This window comes from Lolium rigidum, chromosome 7 (assembly GCF_022539505.1).
Source record: "Lolium rigidum isolate FL_2022 chromosome 7, APGP_CSIRO_Lrig_0.1, whole genome shotgun sequence".
NCBI lineage: Eukaryota > Viridiplantae > Streptophyta > Magnoliopsida > Poales > Poaceae > Lolium > Lolium rigidum.
In genome coordinates this window covers 53,918,537-53,946,520 of record NC_061514.1, presented here as the reverse complement: position 1 = coordinate 53,946,520, position 27,984 = coordinate 53,918,537, and the positions used below count along the sequence as shown (strand labels likewise).

Here is a 27,984-nt window from a genome sequence, read left to right as displayed (position 1 = left end):
AAATCTTTTATAGAATTAATGTGACAAAAATAACAAGTCAGAGAGTTTTCAGACTTCAAATAAATTTAGAAAATCAACCAAAATGAATTTTGAGGTGAATCCAATTGATATGATTCACATTTCAAACCCTATATTTGTTTATGCAAAAATATCACATGGTTACTTTGTATGATCATGGGCTAGAATCAAAAATTGGCTAAGTAGTCAATACTAGCCCATTTAAATCTTTTTCAAAATTTAGAATTTGAAATCTATGAGGGTAGCACCTCATTTAAATCACCTTCCCAAGTGTTGTGAAGTAATATGATGACCCTTGTTACATGGTATCATCTTTGCTTACTTGAGGATCTTAGATCAAATAGTTGTGTAAATTGCATGAGGTACTTTACCTCATTTAAATCTTTTGCCCCAAATTGCTAATGGTGAATTGTCGACCTTGGTCAACTTGAATTCATCCATTACTAATTTGAGGAACTTAAATCTTAACAAGATTCAATGAGAGGAAATTATTTCCTCAAAGACCTAAATAGAAGCCCTAATCACTAATTGTAATGAGAGGAAATTATTTTCCTAAAAGAAGAAAACAATCCATCCAACATGCTAGTAATGTGGTGATAGATTAGCATTGTGTGAACCTTGTGTGTGATTAGTCTAGCTCTTAAGAATTGATTGGTGATTGTTACCGCGTATCCGTTTTTAGATGCTAGTACGAAAGAGTACCAGGAGGAGGAAGTCTACTACCAGGAAGAGGAAGACCACTTTGATCAGTACACCAATCAAGGCAAGCTAATATTCTTGCAAGTACAAAGCTCTCTTGAGAAAGTCACCATTCCACTTTACCTTATGTTCAATGATCCTATCCCAAGTTTATACCTTGAAAGTTTTTACTTTGTTAATTTAAAGCTTACTTTTATAGTTAACTTTGGTCTAAGTATAGAGTAGAGCAAGAGTATCCAACTTAGCCTAAGAAGTTTATGAGCTAAGTAGCACCCCTCATGGCTAGTGCTAACAAATAAAAGTGACTACTCTAGATGGGAACTGGTGTTTTGAAATGAATTTTGAAAATCTTGGAATGATGAGTCTTTCTTTTGAAATACCTTTTGAAGGTGAATATGACTGGTTTGAGATGGTGAATTATTATAAAAACTGATGTTGGGTTTGGATGCGATACCTTTCCAATTATTTTAGTACTCCCACAATACCTGATTATGGGTAGGGCTTAACTGGAAGTTTATGCATCTTAGTATGGGTTCCATCTGAACAAGCATCATAGGGGTTATGCCGAGGCTGCCTCTGTTGAAAGTGAAATGATGTGAATTGAGGTGAATGTCCGGCCCAAGCCCTGTGCAGTTCCCAGGCTGACGGTTTGTCTTCACTGGGAGGCCAAGCTCATGGGGAGAGGTGCCTATACTAGGGTATGTAAGTGAAAGGTTATGGCTGATGATCTGCGTACTGAGTTACGATGATTCAGGGTTATCCCTGACGGATGTAATCAAATGTTGTGGCACAAGTGTGCAACCTCTGCAGAGTGTAAATCTATTCGAATAGCCGTGTCCACGGTTATAGACGGTTGGAAGGGCCATACTGTTTCCGGTGTCAGATGTTTTCTTGAAAAGGGTTGGTGATTGAATGGTGACTTGACTTAAATCACAACTGAGTTGTGGGAATGACACTAATGCTCCCACTTGAGTTAGTTAGCATATGAAGAGTCTTTTGTCAAATGCTTGTGAACTAAAATTGGCTTTATGCAAATAAACCTAGAGCTTAGCATCCTTTGAATAAAGTTGATAGTACTTACACTAGTTAGTTTGCAAGTACTTTGAAGTACTCACGGCTGTGTCTCTGGCTATTCAAATGGCCAGACTATGAAGGAGAGCAACAGTACCAAGACGAAGGACAACAAGACATCTACGACAAATAGGACTACTCCTGACGTCAAGCGTTGGCCTGTGGATTAGATAGTCCACTCTTACTTCGCTTCCGCTATTTGTGATGTTCGTGGATCAATAGATCAACTAGTATTGTAATATTGGATCATGTGATCCACCTTTGTAAGACGACTATGGTTTGTAATGAATGATGACTTGATGATATCAACTGTTATGTCTCGCAACAACAATAATCATGGGATTGCGATGTATGGCATAATAGGCATCTGGACTTAAAAATCCGGGTGTTGACACGGAGGTGGGCGGCGGCCCCTCGGCAGGCGAGGCATCGCCATTAACGTGGCGCAGACTGCCGAAACGACACAGTTGCGCTAGTCGCTGGCGTGCCTGAGAAGACGCATTGAGCCAGGGTCGCTGGCAGGCGGGCCCGACGAAACGTCCGCCAGGCGCGAGCGGACACTTTGGGCGTCCGCGCAGCGTCCGGAGAGACGCATCCGAGGCGCGTATTTAGGCTAGGTTTGAGTCGCCGCGGACAGCCTGGTCACTTTGCGTTACCCTGCTGGAGCAAGACCCAGACGCATTTTCAGTATCCACGGACGCAAACGGTCGCTCAACGTCTATTTGCGTCGCCCATTGGAGATGCCCTTATCATCCAAGTATACTACTCCCTGTGATTCATATTAGTTGAATCAAGTTTGTTTAGATATAGATGTATCTAGCAAACACAACTAGATAGTACCTCTGGACTTATTTAATCGACGCGAGTCTGTGCATGCGATACGTTAGCTTTAGCTCCCCTCCGCGTAGATTTAATCCGGCCAAAGGGAGTATATCTGTATTTAGCTAAAAAAAATTGAACAGGGGAGGTTCCGAAGGACCTAGAGCAACTTTCCATTAAAAGCGGTGGAGGTACAAATTGCAGAGAGGGTCCTAAAGAAGTAGAAAATTACAAACCGACCCATACATTTTGCACTAAGGACCTTTGACTGAGAACTGAAAATGCGATCCAGTCCAGCTCCGGATCCACCGCCGTCGAGTTCGCCGGAGCCAATCTTCATGCCACCGGGGACAAAACCACTTGGGGCATGAAGGCGGGAGCTAACTCCAACGAAGCTGAAGGGCCTCCGTTGTGGCATCATGGCCTGGAGGTTGCTCAAGACCTGCAGTCGCCGGCCGGAGTACACCGTCGCCGACGAAGGAGGAGGGAGTGGTCGCCCTACGACCAGTTCAGAAGGCTGCCTACCGAGGACATCCGTGGAGGGACTCCCGGAGCTGCTTCAATACTCCCCTTGCACAGATCCATGAGCAAGCAGATGGAGATTTGGGGCATCAGGCCGTTCTCGCCACCACGGCAAGCTCCGAACCAGATGCACCAACCATGAGCCGCCATGGATCTGCACAAAGCTACAACCATGACCTCGAATCCGACCGCATCTTCAAGCTTATTTTCGGACAGCGAAAGAAAGATCTTGAACGGCGCCCACCAGCACCACGCCGCTGGCACCATCAGGATCTTCATCACCGGCCACCCAGCGCCGCTTGGAAGCGCGAGGAGCTCTCCATCCGCCGGCATGCCGCCAAACTCCACTAGGGGGACAGAAACTAGACCTAAACTACTATATACAGAGGGGAACCGGCCTCCCCTCTCCCAGTCACTCCGGCCAGCAAGGCCGCCGGAGGAGAGGGAGAGGGGAGCCGGCGGAGAGCAAGTGACTCTCAAAGCACTGTTTACTCACGAGAGAGGGGGGGAGGGGGGAAATGAAAGCCCCATATTTAGCTAAAATTGGGTCAATTAATTTGATTTGGAGGGAGTAGTACTAGTAGTAAGAATTCTATAAAAAAAAATGAGAAACTTGTAGCAGAAAGATCTATGCAGGCTAGCTAGTGTGTTTAACTGAACTTTGATTTTTGTATGGAGACCTTATCATCCAAGTATACTATTAAGCACCAACTATAATGATGCTTAATTTATTTTCTGAATCTACAATGATGCTTCAATTTTCTGAATCTATAATGATGCTTAATTAGAAGAGTCAGTCGGTCAAGAGACCAACAACTCCGCAATGACTTGACTCTGGACTTTCAGGCAGGGTCACCAGATGGAATCTTTTACAAACTAGCTAACATTTCCCATACAGACGATAGGTCCATAGCTGCCAATATTATGTTGCTTGCCTTCCTCACCCAGCTATCAGTAATAGGTCAGCGTAGAGTCATGAGCGCCATTGCACACTTGTAACAGCCAGAGCACACCCCAGTTGCAACCCAGCTGTTCAAGAAAAGTATTCAACCACGAAATGATCCACGGGAAATTAATCAGTTCAACATCAACTCAGTGAGAAATTATAAAAATTGCGACCGCAACGTCTTGTCCTGACCTATCGCTGAAAGCGGCCCTGCAAAAGCTTGAATCTAACACCAGAAATGTGTTGGCTGATGTGATCCGTATGGTTCCAGCAATGGACGCATGGTTCTGAAATATTCAGCTTGCAGACTTGATTAGCGGAAAATCGGAAAACAGTGCAGAATTGCCCTGTTGCAGATATTTCTTTCACATTTCTGCGGCTGCTTTTCAAAGTAGATCATGAAATAAAGACGAGAACAAGTTATCAGATTAATCAGTTCTGCAAATTCCTCATACCCCAGGCCACAGGTCGATGTGAAGCGTTTTCAGGGGGGGAAAGTTCCCGGTGGCTAAGATATAACACTAACTGATATTGGTATCGATCAAGAATGTTCAGTAGTATGCCATCACAGTTCTCAGTCACACAAAAATGGGTGCTAAAATACAACCACCGCATCAATTCAGATCCCCTCGGTGTCGTTAAGCCTAGAACCTTTCGTCTCGAAAGGGAAGAACATGACAGCCATCCCCGAGAGGAAGACTACAAGCTCGAAGAGGAGGATCGCGGCCGTCTGCTGGCAGTTGTGCACCAGAGCAACGGCGACGAGAGGGCACAGGATGCCCCCAATCCTGCCTACCGAGCTGGCGACGCCGATCCCTGTTGTCCTCACCGAGGTTGGATAGATCTGGAAAGGATGCAACAAAGATGTGGTTAGTTCAGCATCAACACCTTGCAAATAAGTTCAGCTTCTGTTACTCCTTGAAATAGGCTTTTGCCCCACTATATTAATATAGCAACCACCCAGTACAACAAACAGAACTAACCTCGGGAGCATATATGTATAGAATGGACAAGCTCGCAGATATGCAGAGCCTGGCACCAAATAATGAGATTCCTGTTAGTATGTCTGCCTGGGAAAACACTAGCGGGAACAGAAAGACACAGGCAGTGAAGAGCATCGACGCCATTGAAAGCTTTCGGCCAACTCTATCCACCATCAAGGCCGAAGCAACTGACCCTGGAATCTCTGTTTCAAGGAAAACATGTAAGCATCGGACCTCAGCATAAATATTGTATGCAGTGGAATGATATAAGCATACAATATTATGAATACTAAGAACAAACCTGCAAAGCTAGAGATAAAAACGTTTTTGTATAGGCTTGACTCGTTCGAGTGTACGGATTCAACCTCCTCTTTTGCACATATCCTGTTTCCATTACTTAACTCTGACGTCAACAGAACAATCCCGTAATAGGAAAACGCATTTCCAAAGAAAGCCAACCACAGAAGTACAGTTGCTCTGAACAATTTTGGCGACAGCAGCTTTGAGACAGACTTGATACCTCCAAAATTGGAACCTTCATCTTCCTTAATGTTGTCATTTTCTTCTTCTTCTTTACCACCACCATCACTTCCAGCAGCAACAGAAGTCAGGAGTGTTGCAGACTCAGAAACTTCATCTAGCTCAATGTTTTTGTCAGAAACAAGCCTACCAGAAGGCATAGGTACATTGTTTAATCTTGCCATTTTCTCCAACACATCCACAGCCTCCGGTATTCTGCCTTTCATGCAAAGGAACCTTGGTGACTCTGGTGTGATAACATAAAACAAAAGCAGGACGAAAGATGGGACAGATGACAATGCTAGCAACCACCTCCAGCCAAACCTGGGCATAACTGCCTGCCATTACCATGATGAAAAACATTTTAGACGCAAGACCAACATCTTGGAATAATTCAAGTATAACACATGTCTGTTCTCTCTATGAGAATATATGCCTTTTTTTTAACTAAGAGCTGAATACATAAAACATGGTACGTTGTTAAATTACAGAAATGTTCGCATCCAAGTAACCAAGTACATATATATCTGTGAGTATAGTTTCAAATACTATTTCAAGGGATCGATGATGATAAGAAAGTTTAAAATACTGTGGGAAAGTTTTGATCTTATGCCCTTATGATATAAGTTTCTTTCCAAGTTGATATCATGCATAGTGTTTACTGCTGATGTACCTGTCAGAATACCAGTTTCAGAATGTCGAGGGATAAAAAAAAATACCCATGCAAGAGAAGCCTCGAAGATAGTCCCGACAGTCCAAAATGTTGAAAATATCACCATCCATCTACCTCTACTTGGAGCAGGAACAAATTCCAAGAACCAAGAGCTGAGAACAGGTCCTCCTCCCAGGCCAATACCCACTAAGAACCTTAGAGCCATTAACGATGCATAGTTGGGAGCAAAGGCACTAAGGAGTCCAGCTCCGCTCATCACAATGGCAGTAAAGAGAAACCCCTTCCTACAAAATCCAAATGCAGCACAAAATAAGAGCTTGTAGGCGATAAACAGTAACAATAGAAATCAGTTAGGGTTTGCATAAAATTTAAATAGGCATATACTCTACTTCCCACATCTCTGTAATGATTTAAGTATCTCAAATGGAAACAGACCCCTTGGGGATCATCATTTCGTGAAACAAACTTTTTCATAACATAGAAATGCCAAACTTGGCTATTAACAATGCTGTTTTGCCAGAATGAGTGACTGTTAGTAACCAGCTACAATCAGTAATACGTCATAGCTGTCAATGGAAAAAAAGAAGGTTGGTCTGTAATATGCTAGAAATCGCCAAGGGAGGAATATATATGGTCATGTGCAAGAAAACTACATGAAAGAAGTAATGAATAGACCTGCCTCCTTCCATAGTGGTCCGAGATGACGCCCCAAGAGTAAGCTCCAATCAGCTCTCCGACAAAAACAACACTTGTAATCATGCTCTCCTGATGAGCAGTAAGGTTCCATTCCAGCTGAACCGATGGACCAACAAACGATAGCAGCATCATCTCCATCGCTTCCGAAATCAAGGCGACCCCGGCATAGGAAAGGATCAATATTTGGTACCTCCCGAAACCTGAAGACAGAAGCGCGTCGTCCACGGTGTATGTGGCCGATTGCTCGTCCTCCATCTGGAAAAATAGAGATCATACATGTTATTCATGTAGCGGTTACTGGAGTAGCCCAAGGCTGGCTGAAGTGAAATGGAAAATCGGTGCATCTACTTTTGGTTTTCCACTATGCAGATTCATGTAACATTAGCTTCTTTGCTTAACTTGATCTATATGTAAAATCGTCCTAAAATCTATCATCAGTGTCTACGGAAAATCATCAGAAATGGACAGATAAAGCAAAAGAAGGACGGAAACTTGAATACACCGGATATACTAGATATTCCATAACTGTCCAGGCAGCTTGAGCACTGATGCAAGAAGGATATCCACTATCCCTCCACCAACTGCCAAAAGAGCACTAATACTTGCGGCGTCGAGAAAAACATCCGCATCCATGCTCGCCCTTTTTTTTTACGTGCTCTCCGCATTCAAAGCAAACGGTCAACTCACAACGGGCACCCGACTGAATCTGAAGAAATGAAGCTCAGGGAATGAAATCCTCACCATTTCGACCGGGAGCCGTCCGCCCGGAGGAGAGGCTGGCTTATTCATATCTCGCAGCGGTCCTCGGCGAGCTGGGAGCATCAAGCTCGACCCACGAGCCTCCTCCGGGCCGCCTGACGGATTTGCTCGGGTCAAACCGGGGGATCTGCGCCGTGGCGCGCGTGATCCGGCGGAGGCGAGCCTTGCTTGCTTGCTCGCAGGCGTGGGGCTGAGGGGATCGATCGGGGATGGAAATGGACGAGCGATCCGAATCCAATTTGTGTCCTGTCTCTCTCCGATGTTCTGGGACGACGACGAGTCTGGCTGGGTCCGCGTCGTAGGTTGGAAGCGGTGGTGGCCTGGTGGGGAAGGAGACGCGAAAATGCGAGGAGTTTGACGCGGGGAGTTTGGAGATGGTCGCAGTCAACCATCTCGGGTACAGCGGCTGCGGGCGGCACATGAGCGCATCATCCCGTATCTGTCTGGATTAGCCACACAGATCCTTGTTTTATCAGCTTCAGGCACGGGCGTGTACGGCTCCATGCTCGGCCAGGAAGATCAAATTTGACTTCCTACCATCGCTTTGGGGAGACACAACTTCATCGATCATCAAAACATGGTCTGTGAGAAACTCAAGAATAAAAGTTGGCGGATCGTCCATCCATCTAAACTTAAATAGGGTCTCTCTGCCCGGAAAGTATCATGTGCACATGAGCACAAGTGCTCCTTGGACTTTTGGATTTTTGAAAAATTTCAAAACCTCGCTCTTTTATGTTTTCAAAAATTATGGCATTAAATATGTAGATAGATTTAGACACGAGGAGTGTAGTCAAAAAAGTTCCATTAAAAAATACTTTGTATTTTGGAAAATACAAAAAAGACAAATTTCTGACTATAAATAGTAGTACAATAGTACGTATATTTTAGCAGTGTACTGTCAAAAATTTGTCTTTTTTGCATCTCCAAAAATATAATGAATTCTTTTCGTGCCATTCACCGATTTATAGCTGTTTGGGAATCTCATGTTTCCAACATGAACATTTGGATGGCTCCCGTGCATGAACGTTAGACTATCATTCGTGTTTTTTTTAAAAATGCAAACGTTACTCATGTAGAGTGCACAACACAAAATACAAATTGGAAAGATGAAATATACTTTCAACTAGGCCCCAACCACAAAATCAAGGGTAAAAAGGGCCAAAGCAGATCGACCACATAAAATTATCATGATCTACCGAAACAAAATGCAAGGTAAATCAAAACATGTTGGACAAACTAAATCATAGATCACCCACTTGGTTCGTTCCAGCCTCCAACCTTGGTAGACAATGTGGTGCACAAAGCTCGAACAACTTATCATGAGCTGTCAGGACACCATGTCACCATCTTGATGAGGTGCCTTTTTTTTTCCTTTCCGATGTACTTGAGCTTTTGGTTGCTTTACATAGCAATATAATACATATAAACCAAGCGGTGAACAGGAGAAGACGCTGATGTACACGGTATATATTACATACAAAAGTTGCTAGTATTTACTAGCTGCTGAGAACTCCAATAAATTAGACAAATTAGCTTGGCAACACCCTAGAAACAAAATTAAATGTGCCAAGCCTCTGATAGCTGCTGCGCCTAACATCAAGTAAGTGATCAACACCGCCAATATGAATGTCAGCAATCAAGTATTTCCATGTCAATCTTTAACATCTTGGACCCATTGTAAGCCTGCATAAGAGTAATACTTACAGGTCACTGCTTTGAATTGATGTGAATGACTAAGAGTGCATATGTAGAGCTTTCAACATCTAACAGAACATTGAGTGGAGATACCGTATTACAGAAAAACGATCAAATTCCTCTTTGCCCCATTGAATTACATGACAAAAAAATTGGGAAATAATAACAAACCTGTTAATACTGACTCCACTGCTGCATTCGGAATGAATAGTCCAACAATTCGCTGATTGTCATTTGTTGTCTCTAAACGGACAACACGCACCCTTTTGTGATTTTGATAAACCTGTTCAATTTCAGCAACAAAACATAGGTGCATTAAGCAAACACTTCAATGGCCCAGCTATCCGGTTCAAGCATAAAATTACACCGGCAGCAAAATCAATCTGCAAATTCATTTTGTAGGGACACTCCAGGTTTCTACTATTACCGCTAGACAAGACATATGGTTGAACTCTTGAGGGCCAACGATTGACATCCATCCATAAACAGAAAACTAGAAAAGACATTTCTATCTTTTCGGATTAAAAAATCCAATGCTATCCATATATGGCTCCCTAATGTTGTTTACCACTCAGATAAACCTGTCACGTTAGGAAAGATATCTTCATGTGTCATCTCAACTCTAAATAAGGCTCCTGACATTAGTTAACATGGAACTTGCCCCTTTAACCTCCAGATTTCACGTGGCTTCATTAAAGTGCTTGGTGTAGCCCTGCTGCTATTGTTCTCTTCGTCATAACTACACTTATACTGTTTGCCTCCTTATAAGGCAAAAAATCTACTTAGCTTTGTTCTTTCAACACCGTAATGTTTTTTCTTAGTATATGCATTCACTGGGTCAATACAAATATTCTATGTCAACTAGAAAATCATAGGACAAGACAGCTAAGTAGGCTAAGCAAGATTCCAAGGACCACCAATCACGTAATCATGAATAGTACCATTCAACTCCGAAAAATAACTAGCAACACTACGACTTGCAAGTGCCAGAGCCAAACCTGTTTAGCTAGGGCCTTTTCTATTGTACCCCACACTGGGAGTATAAGACCACCCAAAATGTTGAACTCTTGCAGCCTTCTTCCTACAGTACAATAGCTCCCAACTTTGCATTTGGATCCATGCATACACTGAAATGAGGCAGAAAGGCGCTGGATAAGTAATGCATATAAAAGAGGGTAATAGTACAAAATCGTATCCACCGTAGGTAGGGTGAACATGGAAAATAAACTGAAACCAAAATGAAATGAACGCAACACGGTGGATCACTATACACAGCGGCACCAGGGATTTGCATGCAGGTCAGTCATGGAGCTTGAATATCTTTTAAAGGGTTTTGCTCCATACATAAATAATTAAATAAAAAAACATTCCCAAGCACAACAGCTCCGTGCGACTGTTCCCATATTAGGATGGTTAAACTTTTCCATTTTGCTGATGTGAATACCTTTCCACAAAATATTTCCAGAAATATTTATGTCAACGTTAATTGTATGCTCATTTATTAGCCAAATTATATATATCAAGACTCTTGCCAGCTTGTATTTCTCTCTGATTTCTGCAAACCAAAATTTCCCTATTTCAATGAAATGAGTGAACACACGAAATTACACTCGATCATGGATGGGTGCCAGGTAGTGACGTGCAGGGCTGCATGAGTGTGAGATCCTAAGTCCAATCCTCATTCACCCAGGAATTTTCTAGATAAATCTCATCATGTTTAACTGTCATCACAAAAAAGTTCTTTTTTTGTTTCCACATTACCTGTTTTGATGAAACATCATATTCATCCTGCCAGCCTTTGCTAACTTTGTCTATTGATGACACCTTCCTGTACTTGCTTTTCAGTTCAGTTAAAGGCATCTCCCTGCAAAAGTAGAGGGTCAATAACAAAATACAAATTATGTTCCTACACATGAGACACTATCTGCTAGGTAGCCATCCAGTAGCTAGAGATAGTGATCAAGAAGCTTTTTGCATTTAAAACAAATGGTATAAAGGTTTGTGCCAAAAATGAACAGAAAATACCTTAACGCTTCACCAATAGCAGGTCGAACTATCTTGTATGTTCCTTCAGTTGAGCTGGTATGTGAACAATCAGAACATAAACTTGTATAACATAAAAAATTCGCAAGCAAGGAAAACTACTAAATATTGTATATATATTTAAATAAACCACTCATATATGCATGTCGCTAAATCTCATCCCAGTCCCACATTGTTGCCATTGTGATTGCATCTCCTCTCTTGAAAAGTGAATTATGAAATATTACCTTTCTTGTGAAACTACCAAATACAACATTAAGAACTTAAATCACAAAAAGTATTTTCAAGGATTGCAATATAACTGGCAACAGCCCAACAAACGATACATCTTTTCCTGCCGCTGTAGTGATGGCGAGGATTGGGTTGCCAGTGTGCTTGCCTATGGACAGGTCAGGCACGCTGGATGCCACACTTGTTAAACATCACGAGAAGGAGCCACCTCATAGCCTTGTGATGCCACTGGGACAGCTTGTCCAATGAGATCATGCAAGCACTCAGGTAATCATTTGTTGCTCATCATGGCATCTCAATCCAGCAAAGCAAAATGTGAGCGCCGGGGGTGGGAGGAGGGGGTAAGTGTGTCCATGTAGTGGGTACACATCGTCACACTCAAGGGAATAGATAGAAGTGTGGTTGTTTGTGTTCCAGGCGCCACCACAGGCCCATCCAGGTCCAACCACATAGCAACACAATTACCCTCTCCCCCTAAAAGAATAGACTGAGAGGAAGGGCCACCCTCACACCCTTGCAAGTCGTGCTCTGCCTCCTACCACAACCGACGTGGGACTAAACCCAACATTTTGCAACGTTTTACAGACAAACTTTGGGTTTGGTACTAAGTTCTTAAAAGTGTAGTTCTCTAATAGTTTGAGGAGAATAAGTGACTTTTGACAACTTTTAAAATAAAAAAATTAGTTACTATTTCCAACCAAACAATACGGTCTCGGTCTTTTTATTACTGCCTCCGATCCATATTACTTGATGCTAAAATGGATGTATCTACAAATAAAATGTGTCTAGATATATCTATATTGGAATGAAGTAATATGAATTGGAGGGAGTATATTTTTCTATGCAATATGCCAAACTAGCATGGTACAATTTTCCCTGCAGAATCCTGAAACCCAACAAGTACTAAAAGGATCATAATTCATTTTAATCTTTCCACTCAATATCCTAAAAGGGCGTACCCAATGTTGAAAGCTCACACATATTGTGGGGTCTGTGGAAGAGAATCTCTAGGCAGCCGTTCCGTTGAATATTCTACATCGACAATATTGCTTAGTACAATCGTTGCAACATACGTATGGCCTCCAGACCTACAAGTCTTCACGGGTGTGGTATTATCAGATTTATACCTCTTTGCAACGGTTCCAACTTTTATCATTCCCTCTCCCCATTGATGGAAGGGGGATTTACTTAATAATGCCAACTTATATCTCACATAAATAGCCAAACAATAAATATCTTGATCATTCAACACAACATACCCTTCAAGTGCTAGAGTGAAGTGTCTTCGCCCCATCCATTCCCTTTTGGACTCATAAAACCCATCATTAGAAGAGCCAGCACTATCATTCTCTCTCCCATCAAGCATTGCCTTTGCGGACTTCACGCGTTAACATGTTCATGAAAGAAATCACGCACATATGATAAATATAGCAGTGTACGGTAAGTGTTTATTGCGCTCAAATAGAACTACCAATCATGTCCACATGGTTATCAACAAAAAAAATTGTTGTCTCCAAATGTGTCTTCTTACCTCCCAAGTAACTCCCCTATCAATGGTGAAAGTAAACAGTACTGTTGAAGCGCCAGACAAGCTATCAATATGAACGGTCTGCACCAAGACTTGATATTAATTTAGAATTGACAGTAGAACCTCCCAAAAAATGATCAGCAAGAAGCATTACCTTAGGTGGTTCTTTCATTTCAACATTCTTAGCTTTGATATCAACAATTCCAGAATCCAACTGTCCTTCTCTTCGAGCATTGTGAAGGACAACATCAAGTATACTAGTAAAAAGATCAAACAACCTGCTCACAAAATGTGTTAGCATGACCAAACAATTATGCATAAATACAAATATTGTGCATTATGCCTCACCTATTCTGGATGTCCGGAGCTAATCCCAGAAGGCGGTTAAGGAAACGAGCAACATCATGCATATCTGAATCAACAATACGACCAGAAAGCTTCCCTGCATCTTTCCCATTGCCTGTAAATAAATTTAGTGAGCTTTTTTCTCCATTAGGCACAAGATAGGACACATAAATTTGAGATAATACTGCCAGGTGCAACTTCAGTTTATGATCATTCTGAAGCTGGATGAGTTACTATGGTTCAATGTAGGAATACTGCATGACGTCAATGAAATGGTAATGACGTCAACGAGGGACCGAGTCTTTAGATAAACTTACATACTATGGAATCCCTTATAATTCCAACTGATACTAGAGCAATCTTTGCCTCAGTAATGAATTCTTGGATGCTAGCCTGGTTGTCAGAACAACTTGGAGGAACAACTGGAAAAGAATCCTGGTCACCTTGAAACCAACTCTTAGAATGGTGTACAAGGCATGAAAAATAAAGGAAAAATCGTAGAAAAATAAAATAACTGTAATGATACAAACCTGCTCCATTATTCCCTTATACACCATGGTTAGTGCCTTCTTTCCGTAATTGCTATCGTAGTTAAAAGCACTCAGAGAAGGTCCAGCCCTGCAGAAGTTAAATCTAGGATCAGAATTGTTGATGTTCATTACAAAGTTGGTTGAGAGTTGAGACCAGCAAAAAACCTGCGATCTCCTTGTGTTAAAGCTCCAAGAGACTCTAGCCTTTTTGCCACAATTGATGCAAATCGCTTTTCACCACCAAGATTGGTAAAAAGAAGCCTACAATTGGCATTCCAAATTAGTTATTAAGATATGTAACTAATTTATCTACCTAAGTACCATCTAGATCACACATATAATGTAAAAGAAAATAATTCAACATAACATGAACTGAGCCAGAATGACCATCATTAGCAGAGCGCATCCCACACCCACTGAACCAACAGTTGCTTGTTTACCTCAGCATATGAGTGTTGGATGATCGTGCATAGCACTAGTTACTAACTCTGAAACTAACCAGTCTAGATAAATTGGTGTTGACTAGATTTCTCTACAACGAGTCCACAATCACTTCAAAACATTAGAAGGCCTTCTAGATAGCTGGCAGGAAATATGGCATGTAATGCAGTAACTATAACCTGCCTAATTTTAACAATTAGACCTAGTCCTTAACCTGCCTAAGCATTTTGGAAAACACATATACCCTTGTAAATTTGCAACTTGGAACATACTGCGTACAAAACAAGCTCATATTCATTCCTATACTTATTTTAAAAATAGAAGTAATCCTGTTCCTATACATATGCATTAGCAAGCCACCAAGTGTTCCAGGTTCCAGGCCATCAGCAGATATACATTGCCATACACATGTGTTTATTTCATATACATTGCCAAGTCAATAATTGTTCTACCTATGCTTCTCATGTGTTTATTTCATTAAATGAAAGAACTTCAGTCTGGATCTAAATGAAAAAACTTCACATGTGTTTATTTCACTAAATCCTGTTCCTATACATATACATTGCCAATTCAATAATTGTTCTACGTATGCTTCACATGTGTTTATTTCACTAAATGAAAGAACTTCAGTCTGGATCTAACTCTTCATGCAGAAGCAGACAATAGCATAAAATAATCTTCATTTTGGTTATAGTTTGCACTAAATAGCAGACTGCAACTTCAGAAAAAAACAGTGCAAATTCAAAAGCTACATCTACAAGAAAGCCCCAAGCTGGACAGATGAACAGATAGAAGACCTATATTGCGGTGCAGAAGTTTGGTTAGACCGATGGGTTCTCCCAAACTGCTGTATTGCACGGTCTGCACTCCAAGGGAGTTCAAGTGTTACGTGTACTCTTCTTCTCTGCAAAGTGTGTTCAAGCATTTTTTAGCAGCATTCCAAATGGATAATTGGTGTAGATGCAACAGATGGAAAAATGGAGGTACAACAAACCTGGTTTTTTGCCCTTCTGTCGGCATGTAGAGAAACACCAGCTGATCCCGCTTCAGATATAATTGCGATTAGTTTTTTGTCATCCATGAACTGCTGCTTTTCATGCATATTGATCATCTCCATTGAGACTTCTTTCCTGCAGGCAATAAACATACGCATATGGGATAACTGAACCAGAAAATGCAAGACAATACCATAAGTAAGCTATCTCACGCGTTCCGGGCCTGATAAACAACGCCTTTCCCATCTGAAGCTCTTATTAGCATACCACGTCGTCCAGTTATTTCTGCGACCTTGTCAGGCCCCCCTAGCTACAAAAATCCAAATAAAATGGCTTAATATGTTACTACCTAAAGCCAAGAACGAGCTTAATTAAAATCTATAGAAGTTATCCGTATCATATTAATCTCAGGTTCTAGATATAAGATTTCATCTTCAGCCAAAAGCAGATGCCACCAAAGAAGCTCTTCCAGCAATGCTTACTCAAGCGCGAATGGTTTTGCACCTCCAACATCTCTTTCTTCTGCTCTGAAATGCACTATTGTGATACCATCCATTACCCTAGCGCCCACCACTCATAATAATCATATACCAAGACAACCAAAAAGCAGGAGACAAAATGAAGATTCGTCATAATATTCCATGAGTTCATACTAGAGGATAACAAGGTAGGTGTAAGAGAATATTGCAGTGCGCCAAGGGCTAAAATATCTACAGCTCAGTCCCCTATATGACATGGGCTTACAAATGTGTAGCAGCCTGTTAAGACTTTGGATATTCAACCTCACTTCATCCAAAAGAGTGAATCCAAAAATGCTATGCTTGGATCCACAAGCATTATGTGGGACAAAGCATATCATTACTACATTTGGGCCACACTGGCCACCACTAACTGGGTGGGGAATGACAATCTTCGTGAAGAGTAGTTGATTATAACTTAAACATATTCATTCCTTTTCATGTCAGTCAGTATGCTTACAAGTTCCAATAGAATCTTAGAAATTCAAGACGGCTATTAGGCATAAATAAGTTGAAACTACCGAATCAATGATTACATCTAAAAAATAGTGTAAACTACCTGATCAATGATATCATCCAGAGGATTATTAGGGAGATCCAAAGAACGTATCACATCCAAAATCTTTAACTTTCTCTCTACTGCGGTATCGTACCTGACAATAAGACAAACAAGTATTTACAAACTGTGCAGATGACCATAAACTGATGAGGACCCTGATTCATCAAATGCACATATACCTCTTTGAAAAATCAGCTACATTAGCATCATGTTCCTGTTCCTGGCCTTCAGCCTTCTTACATGAGTAGCATGACCAATCATCAGTCAGCATACCAGTCCAAGGTGGTGTCAAGCATCTAGGGTGAACACGTAGAGAGCAACCAGAGCAATTGAGCAACAGGCTCTTCTCCTGAAAATAAAAATAATATCTATATAAAAAGCTTAACAATGCAAAACTCAACTGAATGTACTCTTTGACACACCGTAGGGGAAGCCCCTACAGTTTCACAGTCAAAAAAATTGTACTATTTGACAGACATGATATTCTCCTGCAAACATTCTACAGTGTTAATCAACTTTTGCAATTGTTACCAATGACCATAGACGTTTTACTCATTACAATATTAAATACTCCCTATGTTCCATATTATTTGTCACTGATTCGGATGTATCTAGCAAATAGTACTGAACCAGTGTAAAAGAAAATTACAAACACAGCCAGGGTCACGAGGTAAGTTAGCAAATGGCGTGACATCCTATATAATTTAAACAGATCAATAAGGACAAAAAAAAGTGATAGATTTAATAATAATGGTGTTCAATAATACAGATCTGTATGTTTAACACGAAAGTAGCAAATAGCAACTGATAAAAGTCACCTCCTCTGAGTTGCAGATTTGACACATGTGGAACTCTTCATCTGATGATGACGATTCATGATCTGACGACTCAGCTGAAACATTGTAAGTAGATTAACAATCAATCAAGAGATCATAAATTAACAAGCTCAGCATGTTAGCAATGGTTTGTGTTTTAAAACATCATGCTATAGTGTAGCATTTGTTGTGACTGCTAAAAGCAGCTGTCTCAGCAAGTATAGTTGCAACCTGCACAACTATTACAGCACAAAGTTAGTGTGGCATGCAGTGGGCATGTAAGAGATATTTTGCTATATTGGGTAATTATGTGTTGCGTATTTAAGTTCAGACTGGAGCCTTCTGCACATTCATTACACATCTTATTGCTAAATATGACAGGGGATACTTTGTAGTCCTTTTCCTGTTATCTAGGGAACTCATTCTCATCTAATCATATTGATTGTTCCATGTCTGCCTGTAAAGCACTAATTGGTCTACCTAATCAGTGATAAAGAGATCACAAAGGCAGAGGGCAAGAGATAACACTTCTATACCTCACTGTTAATATTTTTATCCAATTTCCCACTGTTATATTCATATCGTGTCACACAGATCTTCCATTCATTACTTTCCTATTTAAAAAATTTAACTGAAGTTGCTATATTTTAAATTTCTGGAAACATGCCTGAGCATATTAAGCACACTACATCACAGTTTACAATTTACAACTTTATTTGGCGTGGCTTTGATATCTACACGCTTTTAGACACTAAAACATATTAAGAAGATCCCCTTACATTAACTTGTCATCATTCCACCTACCCCATCGTCTTCTCCCTGGGATCCCACAATCCGCAGTTCCAGACCCCACCCTCTGGACCCCATTGCACAACCTCTCGTCCATCACCGGCAGTTGTGCACAGTTGTGCAAGACCAAATTCTAAGCTCTGCAGTGCCATTGCTTTGCACCTTCCACCACCAATCGCCTCCAACCCCAATATCTCAGTGTACCGTCATTCTTTGTGACCCACCTTCGCTGCCTTCTCTGTGGCACCAACAATATCCACTCATTTGCACCTCAAGGTCCACATAGAGATGGACACCAGCTGAGGCATATAGTGTACACACAGCTGCATATGAATGCACGTGGCACAGAGGTAGTCGAGTAAAAGGGCGCTGCACGTGAAGGTCCTGGTGTAACTGGTAGCAACAGTAGGCAGCAACCCTGGTAGTCACTCATTGCAACAAGGGGACACACTTGGTGCTTCTATTCTCAAAATGTAGCATTCTTGTGCTTGGATCCACCCTTTTTATTAAGTACGTTCAATTTTTCACAAATGGTATTTTTCTATTGGAATTGCAGGATATCGCATTTTGACATTTTCACACTATTGGGGAGTCAATGAGTACACTTTATATTTAGGATGTTATATTTTCATTGTGACTGCATTCTAGGTGTTTTACTTTCCAGCAGCAGATTGCATTTTCAAAAAAAAAGGCTGCACTTTGAAAAGAGTGCTATAAAATTGCTTGTAGCAATCTTACATGTGTAATTTTGTATGTATCATAGCCATCACTCCCGATATTTGAAAAATATATGCATAACTTGAGGACTGAGTAAGCATTCATACATTGCTTCCAATGATAGGAGTGTCTGACCCAGTAATCCTCCCCCACAGAAGATATTTTATGTTGGTCACTTACTTTCTTTTGTTGCTCAGCTCAAATAACTTAATCTTGAATACAGCCAACACAAGAGCAAATATAGATTATAGATGAAGGTATAAGAAGCAAAGATTAAGAGTCGCTCAAGTAGTCTATGAGTCGTTACTTGCGTTTCACCCAAAAACTCAACTAGTTGCGGCCAGTCGTGATTAGTCACGCGACTAGTCTATGAGTCGGTACCCTAGCAACTCGTCGACTCGTAATCATTGATAAGAAGTGGTGTCTTTCATACATATATACAAAAGGTGGTGTCTTTCCTAAATATACAAAAAGTGATATGCTCATCACCTGTGAGTATAGATTATACATATATATTTGGTGATTTCAGTAATGTTGTTTCCAGTGAGTACACTACCAGTTGTATCTGATATCATCTGCTTGATTTGGTAATTTCCAAAAGTTACCACGATATTCCCAGAAAGTAATTAGACAGCTGTATCCAGTACCACAATACAGGATTACTGGAACAAATTAAATTGAAAGGCTGTCAAAATCATATTAGTGCTGACATTTAAATTTATCTTTCAACACAGCGATGCTATCACATAAAGTGACACACCCAGGAGCACCACCGTACAAAGCAATAAGGTTTTGCTAAGTGGTTGGCAACTGAAACTATAATCAAGAGACTCCCAAAAAACTTACATGGAGAATAGTCGCCGCTATCATCATCGCTCACATCTTCCATTTTTGCTACTTTCCTAAATCGCCCTTTAAAAGATATGTCTGGTGCAGAATGCCGCTTACGCTGGATCTCCGCAAGTTTTTCTTCACCTACAAAAAATTAATTACATCAGATAGCATAGAAGCAGACACCTAGAAGAACAAAAATACCTGAAACAAGATGACGAACAAAATGAAAAAATTCAGGAAGGATGCAAAATGAAATATGAAATACACCTAACGGGATGCTGGCCCATTTCCCTAGATGGAAACGAGTCACATTCTAAAATATTAGCATGTTTATGTGACTATGAGTGATAATGGATAAAAAATTGAAATGTATAGTTGAACAGGAAAAGGAAAGATCACTAGCATGAAATATGAAATACCCTTAAATGGAACGCTGGACGAATTCCCTAGATGGAAAAGGGTTACATTCAAACATATTAGGTTGTTGTGTGAATATGCGTGACAATGGAAATAAATTTTGAAATGTATAGTTGAACAAGAAATGAAAGACCGCTAGGCTGAATACTAATTTATCGGTAACAGTATTTCATGCATTACACATACAATTTTGCATGCAACAAGGAAAACGATGCCGTAGTTGGTAAAACATGGCTAAGATTAATGCTGAAACAATGAACAACAAGCACAAACCTTGCTGAAAAGAATCAGGTTTGGGGGGTAAAGGGTAATTTTCTTCTACCAGCTTAAGAAGAAGCTCCCGAGGACCAGAAACAAAGTCTTCCATTTCAACACCCTGATTCAAAGTTGAAATAATCAATTTGTAAGGAGCAACGTTGAGAGAGAGGGGGGGGGGGGGAGTTTAGCAGGAGACATTAACGCACGTATTTTGTGACAGCTTCCTCTGTTCGAGCCTCTCCGGTGCTCTGGAGACCAATCACCACACATTTATTCTCAGCCAAGGCCTCCTTAGCCAACTTCACAACAGCAGGCACCTTCGCAGACATGCACATATGCCTGAAGAAACGCTGCAAAATATAAGGCATCAATTTTACATGAATAACATGTATAGCTACTTTTTCGAAGGCATCCTTATCTACCAATGCTCCTTATGCTATATTGTAAGCTATGCTGAAAAGAAGGGCAATATGATGTTCGAAAACAGTGCAGCCATGGAACTGTAAAGGATGCAGAATTGGAGAAGGCAATAAAATTTGAGAAGTTAGTTTCTAGAAAAGATGCAAGGAAGCAACACCTGATGGCTGGCCCAGTATAACCGCCATATTTGATTTGAAGTGCCTTTCTCTTCTCCAGATAATTCACCTGCTGATAAGAGCTCAAGCCGCAACTCAGCCCAGAATTCGGCTGCCTTTCCATACATATTCTGCATTGCCAATACAAGATGGTGTAACTTTATCATGAGGTAACAGTAATTTTTGTGAAGACACGGATAGAAAGGCTGCGCAAAATCAATTGACTGTAACACATAAATATCACCAGTAAACTTTTTTTTCTCAAACACAAATAAACAAACAATAAATTAGGATACAAACTACAAAGAGTATCACTTTAATGAATAAGGAAACATCGAGTGTGAAAAAAACATAAAGTGCAAAGTAACCATGCCACCACAAATTAAGCTACTAGACGGGAAAAAAAAATGCCAACATTTTGTGATTTTACCATCATTCTTTCTTCAAGAGGAGCCTCCACAATATCAAAATCAGCACCTTTATAGCTTAGTGTACGACAAACATACATACCCCTGCAGGACATTTAATGAAAGGAGCACTCAATATATCACTCTGTAAAGAGCAAGCATCAGACAATACTTCGAACAGAAAAGGTCAGATGAATTGTAGTCAATTTCCCATTCACACAACACAAAGGCACATGGTAGTTGGTACACATTCAGCTGGACTCTTCATGTCATTGTACATGAGATCTGGAAAGAACACTAACCTAGCTTTCATGTCCATAGCAACAAGTTCAAGAGCACCCACACCACCTTTCTCAAGAGCGCCTGCAAATGTTTCCATAAAGTATGAACGACTACAAACATTTGGTTGATTCTACTGGAATTTACAGCAGTTGCTTCCAATAAAGCATAGAGAAGTAATATATGGCATGCAATGCTTCACTAACAAGACTCGTAGAACCCCAAAAAAACACAGTAACTGCTGAACATAACGCAAAACACAAATACTCAGTGTCTTGCACAAAAACTAAACATGCGGCACCGGGTGCACTCCAGAAATGATACTCCCTCCAGTTCATATTAATTGACTCTAATGTGGATGTATCTAGAACTAAAATGTGTCTAGATACATCCATATTGAAGTCAATTAATATGAATCGGAGGGAGTAGTTTAAATTAACTAAAGGTGCATCTTGAATACTCGGAGCAGCAATAAACCATAGGCAGTCTTCTACCACTATATTAGCACAGTCTGTTTCCATAAACTTCTGCTGGTTCCTTACGAGATGTGTCTGGTACCAACCAAGTCATCCTTTCCACAGTAAAGTCAGGTGATCCGACTGATGCAATCTCAACTGTCCCACAACTATATTAGCAGTCTGTTTCCATAAACTTCCAGTGATCCTTATGAGATGTATGTGGTTCCAACCAATTCATTATTTGCACAAATGACTCTACTGTTGCAATCTAAACATATTTAAGGACAGCTCGCATTTGCAACATTGTATTGTGTTGCACGCTCAAATCTATCTAGTTAGGAGAACATTTACTTATTCTGTTATAAAGCTTAAAGCATCTGTTTTCAACTAACTATTACATGAAAGATTAAAGTAAAAGGATAAATCATTGAACCTAAAAATTGAGGAAAATCCTGAAATGATGTTCCATCGCCCCAGAGTCCAAGTCGAACCATATAGCCCAAATTTCTTGGTTCCGATGCACCAGTTGCTGAGCAGTACACAACACGAGCCTCGGGTAATTTTTCCTGTGATGTCATATTGGTGATATCATAGTATTAATTTAACATATATATATCAAATATATATTATTTCAAACATGACGAAGCAATATCGAATATTACCATAATTTATGTGCATCATTGAAGCAAATATCATGGTAGAACTGAGCTAAAGGTTAAAATGTTGAGATAGTATCAAAATCTGAATAATGCCTTCAGCATTATATGTGTCTTTGGAATTTGTTTATCACTACAAAATTTTAAGTTATTAAAATAAGACAAGAATGACACACAGTAAATGTTGTTTTCTAGTTCTAAAATACCTTACTCTAGAAAAATGTTTAGCAAGATATGCACTGTGGGTGCAAACTTACCAATAAAATGTTGTTGTCTAATTCTGAAGTACCTTACAATATAAAATGCATAGCATGATATGCGTTTCAGGTGCACACTTGAAAACTGTATATCATATTGTTTTTTCATACTGCAAAAGTCCAAACTTGGCATGCAGCAACAAATTAATGTAAGTTGCACACTCTTATATTGACAACCCATCAGATCATGGTAGTAGGAGGAATATTTGTCTCTTGTTGAACGTAAATGGACCCTAATTTTCTTTAAAAAATACTTTGAACTAAAACCCCGACACTTATTATGGATCGGAGGGAGTACCAAAGATACACTATGTACAGATTAGATTAATGCACGGTTGCAAACACAGTGAACAATAAAGACTTATTTTCTGGTTAAATTATGATTCCAGCTGTATACACACCTGGATCTCAAGAACTGCTTTACCAGTGCGAGTGGGCTGGCTCCCTGCATCAGGAATCAGATTCTTGGCCTTGTGGCACTGCAAGGGAAATATGATGTAAGCACAGTACACTCAGGTATACAAACATGGCAACAAAACAAACATTATGCAATAGCAAAAAAAGACAGAAAGTTCAGCTCTGTTTGTTCTTTCTTCTCGCTGCAAATCCAAATCTTTAAATCATACATTACCTCATCAAACACTAGAAGGCCATCAAACTCATGTCCACACCATTGGACTAGTTGCTGCAAACGAGAACGGCCTCGCTCAGATGATGCTATTAAGCTGCTGTATGTTACAAAAATTACCCCATTCTTGATCCCAATTGCCTTTGAGTCTAGCTTAGAATATGGTAGCTTATTCAAAGGATGCACTGCATGAATATGAAATATAGAGTTGGAAATATCAACCATAAATATGAAATGCAAACTGAGTACACAAAACAATCTACCTAGCAGTTGGAAGAAAATAACTTCTATTTTGTGGAGAATTTCTCTCGAACGGTGTAAAGCGTGAGAACCAGAAGTCTCATGGAACTCCTAAATAAAGTCATGTGAGTACAGTGCCGGTTGATACCCTTGGTATTCAATCATTTAATTATCTAAATAAATAGGACAGCACCAATATTCTGGTACAAGTCAACTTAAAGGTTATGCATCGTCTTTTATCTGAGGTTCTCATTATCCTAATACATAGCATATGATCATACAATGATCCTACTGGACATTTCTGTGATCACAAGATATCCCAACCCTAATTGTATGTTTGTAAACAAAATATTATGTTTAGATAGTGCACTGTGTAAGAAAACAAACATGTAGGGAACACATGCACTTCTATTGTCGCTACACATTACAGTTTATTGCTTAAACTTTTCTCGTGGTTTTTCAATGTGCCACAGATACCATTCATAATTTCATACTGTGGCGTCGTATTTTAGAGTTATACCATAATATTTCAAATTTAGAATGTAATAAGCTCATATACATACCAAATCCATACACATATAGGGTTAGTTTGGTTCTATGCCAAAGCTGGCCCTGCCAAAAGAACTTGGCACGCCCGTGACTCTTCGGCTCGTTTGGATGGACACCAATTGGCTAACCCAGCCTAGTGTCTGCCCCGGGATAGTGTATTTCGCGCCAATTCGCAGGCAAACAGCGGGCAGACAGTTCCTTTGCCAAAAAAGTTGGTCACGCCAAGATTGTTAGGTCTTGCCGGTGCTAAAACCAAACGAGCCCATAAACATTTTAAACATACACATAACCACCCCACCCAGCCAACGGAAAAAAGGGCACTGTATTACTTGTCTGGCTTTTCACTTGATGCATCTGGAAGTCTTGAATGCCATGGCCGGCATCCAGATACGCAGTGACACTAAACGCCGTCAAGAGAGAGGAAAGATTGTGGATGCAGTGCGACAGGGCTGCAACTTGTTTTGCCATGACGGCATTCGAGCCATGAGTGTGCTGTTCGTGTACTGTGGATATTGACCAATTCCTAGGCTTGTAATTAGGCTCTTTATTGCATCTTTTAGAGAGAAAAGTACGCAAATGATTTGCAGATCGTTGAGTCAAGTCACCATAGGACCAAATTGCTGGATATCAGTAACTATTCATAGCTAGGCAGCAGACATAGAATGGGTGGACTGGACTAAAATGCTACTGCTATAGTTACAGGAAATAGGAAGAAGACTCACAAGAGTTACAAAGCTAGGTTCCCAGTTCCTGCCAACTACTTGCAACAGAGTACACAAATTGACTATATCATGTTTGGTTAACTTCATTAATAATTTAGAGCAAAATATAGTAAATATACGGCATATTACGATGCATTTATTGCTAGATTGAAATAGTCTATGATTTACGAATTATTGCAATCTGTAAATAAAGAGAAACATTCACACTCGATCACTCCCTGCTAGCATTTCTTGATAAGCATTGTGTTGTTACATCCATGTGTCATGAAGAGGCATTGACTTGAGATTAAAAGAACGCTCAATTTTAATAGGTTTCATACCTTGCACACATTTTGCACCAACGTCGTCTAAATCTCTCCGTGCATCGTACTTCAAGTCAGAACCAACAGATACCCACCTGGAAATCGCGAGTACAAATTTAGCTAACGGTAAGTAATGAAGAATACAGAATGCCCTACAATTATACAAATTTAGCTAATGGTAAGTAATGAAGAATACAGAATGGCTACAATTATATTTCAAAAGTTTAGCAAAGCAGCAACTGGCTGGGAGGTCCTTGCCAGAAGTCTTACACTGCCTTATGCCTTCCCTGCTGCCAATTTTCCCAGATTAATCCAGCAATTGTTCGGCCCTTGCCAACACCAGCACCATCACCAACAAAAAAACCTGCCCTATCACCAGTAGGGAGATGATGAAGGTGCCTCTGTCATACAACATCATCAGGATTTACATGAGGTTCCATAAGTAAGACAGATAACCATGAATAGACGAATCATTGAATGCCAACTGACCTGACAAGCATAAACTAATGTCTCAATTTGCAAGCAAGATAACGTCTTAGTCTTGTCCAATTCATCCATGATGTTCAACTCGTAAGTCGGTTCAGGAGGTTGTACGGCTGACAGCGAAGAAGTTTCCACTACTGGATCTGGATGAGGCAGACCAAGAGATAGCTTGGGAGGCCTCTGGAGAAGTGGAAATGTGGGCAGATACGGAAAATTATAAAGCAATTGGATAAAGAGATAATAATAATAACTGTAAGAAGTACTAGAAAGCATTTTACGGACTCAGCGGTTAAAGTAAATGGAGGTCTTACGTAATCAGTGAAAGTTTCTCCGACGGTGCCACCTTCATCTTCTTCGCGCTCAACATCAACTGCAACCTGCGTTTGGAAAAAATTAAACACAGTAAGGGCATGGCTGCTAGCCCAATTATACACCAATGAAGCGGACATTAATGCTCAAGTAAGATAATACACCAGAGCAGCTGGCTGGTTTGTGAGAAATGTCACAATCAATCCAGACAAACTATTTAGCAGCCTCGCTACTTGAACAGTGGATAATGTTAGATGAATCAGTATATACAGCAAATGCTGCAAACATTACCTCATTGATCTCCTCGGGCACTTCTGCGGTGGGCAACACGGGAGCAGGAATAGACGATGGAGGCGTGGCCCCTGAGGCCAGGGGCGCGCCGTTGGTGGTGGTGGTGGCGGTAAGGAAGTTGTGGAGCTTGGAGACGTCGACGGCAAGGTCGACGCCGCACTGCGGGCAGCGGAAGTTGGCTAGGCCGTGGGGCACGTTGAGTACGGCCTGGCAGCGCACGCAGGTGAGCTGGATCTTCGTGGGGTCCACCCCCTGCGCCTGCGACGTCTGCGACGCCCGCCTCCGGGCCTGCGGCGGCGCGGGGAGTGCGGGCGCTGAGGAAGTGGGCGGGGAGGAGGAGGGCTTGGGCATGAGCTGCGGGGGCAGCCGCTGCGCCATCTGGCACATGGGGCAGATGAACTCGGTCATGCCGGTGGCGACGGCGAGGACGCCGCGGCAGCCAGCGCAGCGCACCTGTAGGGGCGCGGGGGGCGGCGAGGGGGAGGAGGAGCCGCCGGCCATCGGCGCCGGCGGTGAGGGTTTGGAGGGGACAGGAGGGAACGGGGGTGTTGTGCCTGATTTCGGTCCTCCTTCGTTGGGTAGCGAAGAGGAAGAGGAGCCGAGGAGGGGGGAGAAACCGAAGCGGCAGCAGAGTGGGTTGGTCGGTCTGGGTCTGCGACTCTGTGCCTGCCTACTGGCCTGGCTATAGAACATTCCAAGGGTCGGGTTTGAATTTTGTTTTCGTCTTTGTTTTCGAATGTGCTTCGGATTTGCGATGGTTTTGTAGACTGGGCTGATGTACCTCTGTCTTATCGAACTTGCCTTAACTTTGCTAAAATTTAGATGTGTCCAGGTGCTAAATAGTGTTTAAATACATTCAAATTTTGACGACGGAAGGAGTACTTGTGAAGTTTTAGTTTGGATAGGTGAATTCTCGAGTCATCTATAGAAACACCTCATATAGAATGTTCGGTGCGCCACTAAGGCTGATCATAGTGGTAAGTATCATATAGTAGTATCATGCATATGATACTTGTGTATGATACTATCTCTATAGTGGTTAGTATCATGAAGTAGTATCATAGTCATGCTATATTTATTGCTTTTTAGAATCTCAATGCAAATTTGTGCACAAGATTTGTTTGGCATTAACTTTTCTCGTGACATGCGCTATGATACAGTATCTACCTATGTTACTCTAATCTCCTCTCTCCTCCTTAATTAGCTGCCACATCAGCATTTTTGTGGGACCAACGTGCATGATACTAGCTATGATACTACCACTATGGCTAGCCTAAAGGTAAAATATGAGTTGAGTTTGGCAATATAGACTAAACTCGGCTTTTGGCTCCTATTATACTTATGGATTTGCAATGGTTTTCTAGATCGGAATGATATAATTGTGAAGTTTGACTTTGGAGAGGAAGGT

General features: G+C 41.0%; 2 protein-coding genes across 3 annotated transcripts; both read right to left on the bottom strand.

The window, feature by feature from the left end:
- Nucleotides 1-4,584: 4,584 nt before the first annotated feature.
- Nucleotides 4,585-8,110, bottom strand: LOC124679012 (organic cation/carnitine transporter 7-like). 2 transcript variants are annotated; one of them, XM_047214847.1, is made up of 6 exons: nucleotides 7,688-8,110; nucleotides 6,930-7,201; nucleotides 6,297-6,534; nucleotides 5,360-5,915; nucleotides 5,059-5,261; nucleotides 4,585-4,919 (listed from the first exon to the last, which is right to left on the bottom strand). In XM_047214847.1, exons 1-6 carry the CDS (start codon nucleotides 7,766-7,768, stop codon nucleotides 4,695-4,697), a joined length of 1,575 nt encoding a protein of 524 aa, XP_047070803.1. In that variant the 5' UTR covers nucleotides 7,769-8,110; the 3' UTR covers nucleotides 4,585-4,694. The 2 variants fall into 2 exon arrangements, with proteins under 2 accessions (XP_047070803.1, XP_047070804.1); XM_047214848.1 differs by lacking the exon at nucleotides 7,688-8,110 and having other exon boundaries at nucleotides 6,926-7,047.
- Nucleotides 8,111-9,000: 890 nt separating this feature from the next.
- LOC124670913 (protein FORGETTER 1-like) lies at nucleotides 9,001-27,200 on the bottom strand. Its single transcript, XM_047207373.1, has 32 exons — nucleotides 26,577-27,200; nucleotides 26,288-26,353; nucleotides 25,983-26,156; nucleotides 25,764-25,894; nucleotides 25,512-25,588; nucleotides 23,684-23,865; nucleotides 23,454-23,531; nucleotides 22,573-22,705; nucleotides 21,705-21,765; nucleotides 21,426-21,507; nucleotides 20,998-21,126; nucleotides 20,627-20,770; nucleotides 20,436-20,538; nucleotides 19,758-19,886; nucleotides 17,409-17,482; nucleotides 16,770-16,939; nucleotides 16,591-16,684; nucleotides 15,726-15,823; nucleotides 15,513-15,648; nucleotides 15,316-15,422; nucleotides 14,243-14,338; nucleotides 14,078-14,165; nucleotides 13,865-13,982; nucleotides 13,551-13,662; nucleotides 13,357-13,480; nucleotides 13,206-13,283; nucleotides 12,934-13,052; nucleotides 11,426-11,479; nucleotides 11,162-11,264; nucleotides 10,399-10,527; nucleotides 9,572-9,683; nucleotides 9,001-9,388 (listed from the first exon to the last, which is right to left on the bottom strand). The coding sequence occupies exons 1-32, from the start codon at nucleotides 27,075-27,077 to the stop codon at nucleotides 9,357-9,359; spliced, it is 3,834 nt and encodes a 1,277-aa protein (XP_047063329.1). The 5' UTR covers nucleotides 27,078-27,200; the 3' UTR covers nucleotides 9,001-9,356.
- Between the last annotated feature and the right edge of the window lie 784 nt (nucleotides 27,201-27,984).

Bases quoted from the DNA above. Each gene is read 5' to 3' on its own strand.
- LOC124670913 (XM_047207373.1), bottom strand. From the start codon at position 27,077: ATGGCCGGCGGCTCCTCCTCCCCCTCGCCGCCCCCCGCGCCCCTACAG. The intron at 20,771-20,997 runs GTGTTGCTTCCT...TATATTTTGCAG, and splicing joins TATACTGGGCCAGCCATCAG to CGTTTCTTCAGGCATATGTG. The intron at 9,389-9,571 runs GTTTGTTATTAT...ACTCTTATGCAG, and splicing joins AGTGGAGTCAGTATTAACAG to GCTTACAATGGGTCCAAGAT.
- LOC124679012 (XM_047214847.1), bottom strand. From the start codon at position 7,768: ATGCTCCCAGCTCGCCGAGGACCGCTGCGAGATATGAATAAGCCAGCC. The intron at 6,535-6,929 runs GCAGGTCTATTC...TGGATTTTGTAG, and splicing joins TCGGACCACTATGGAAGGAG to GAAGGGGTTTCTCTTTACTG. The intron at 5,262-5,359 runs GTTTGTTCTTAG...TCCTTGAAACAG, and splicing joins TTTTATCTCTAGCTTTGCAG to AGATTCCAGGGTCAGTTGCT.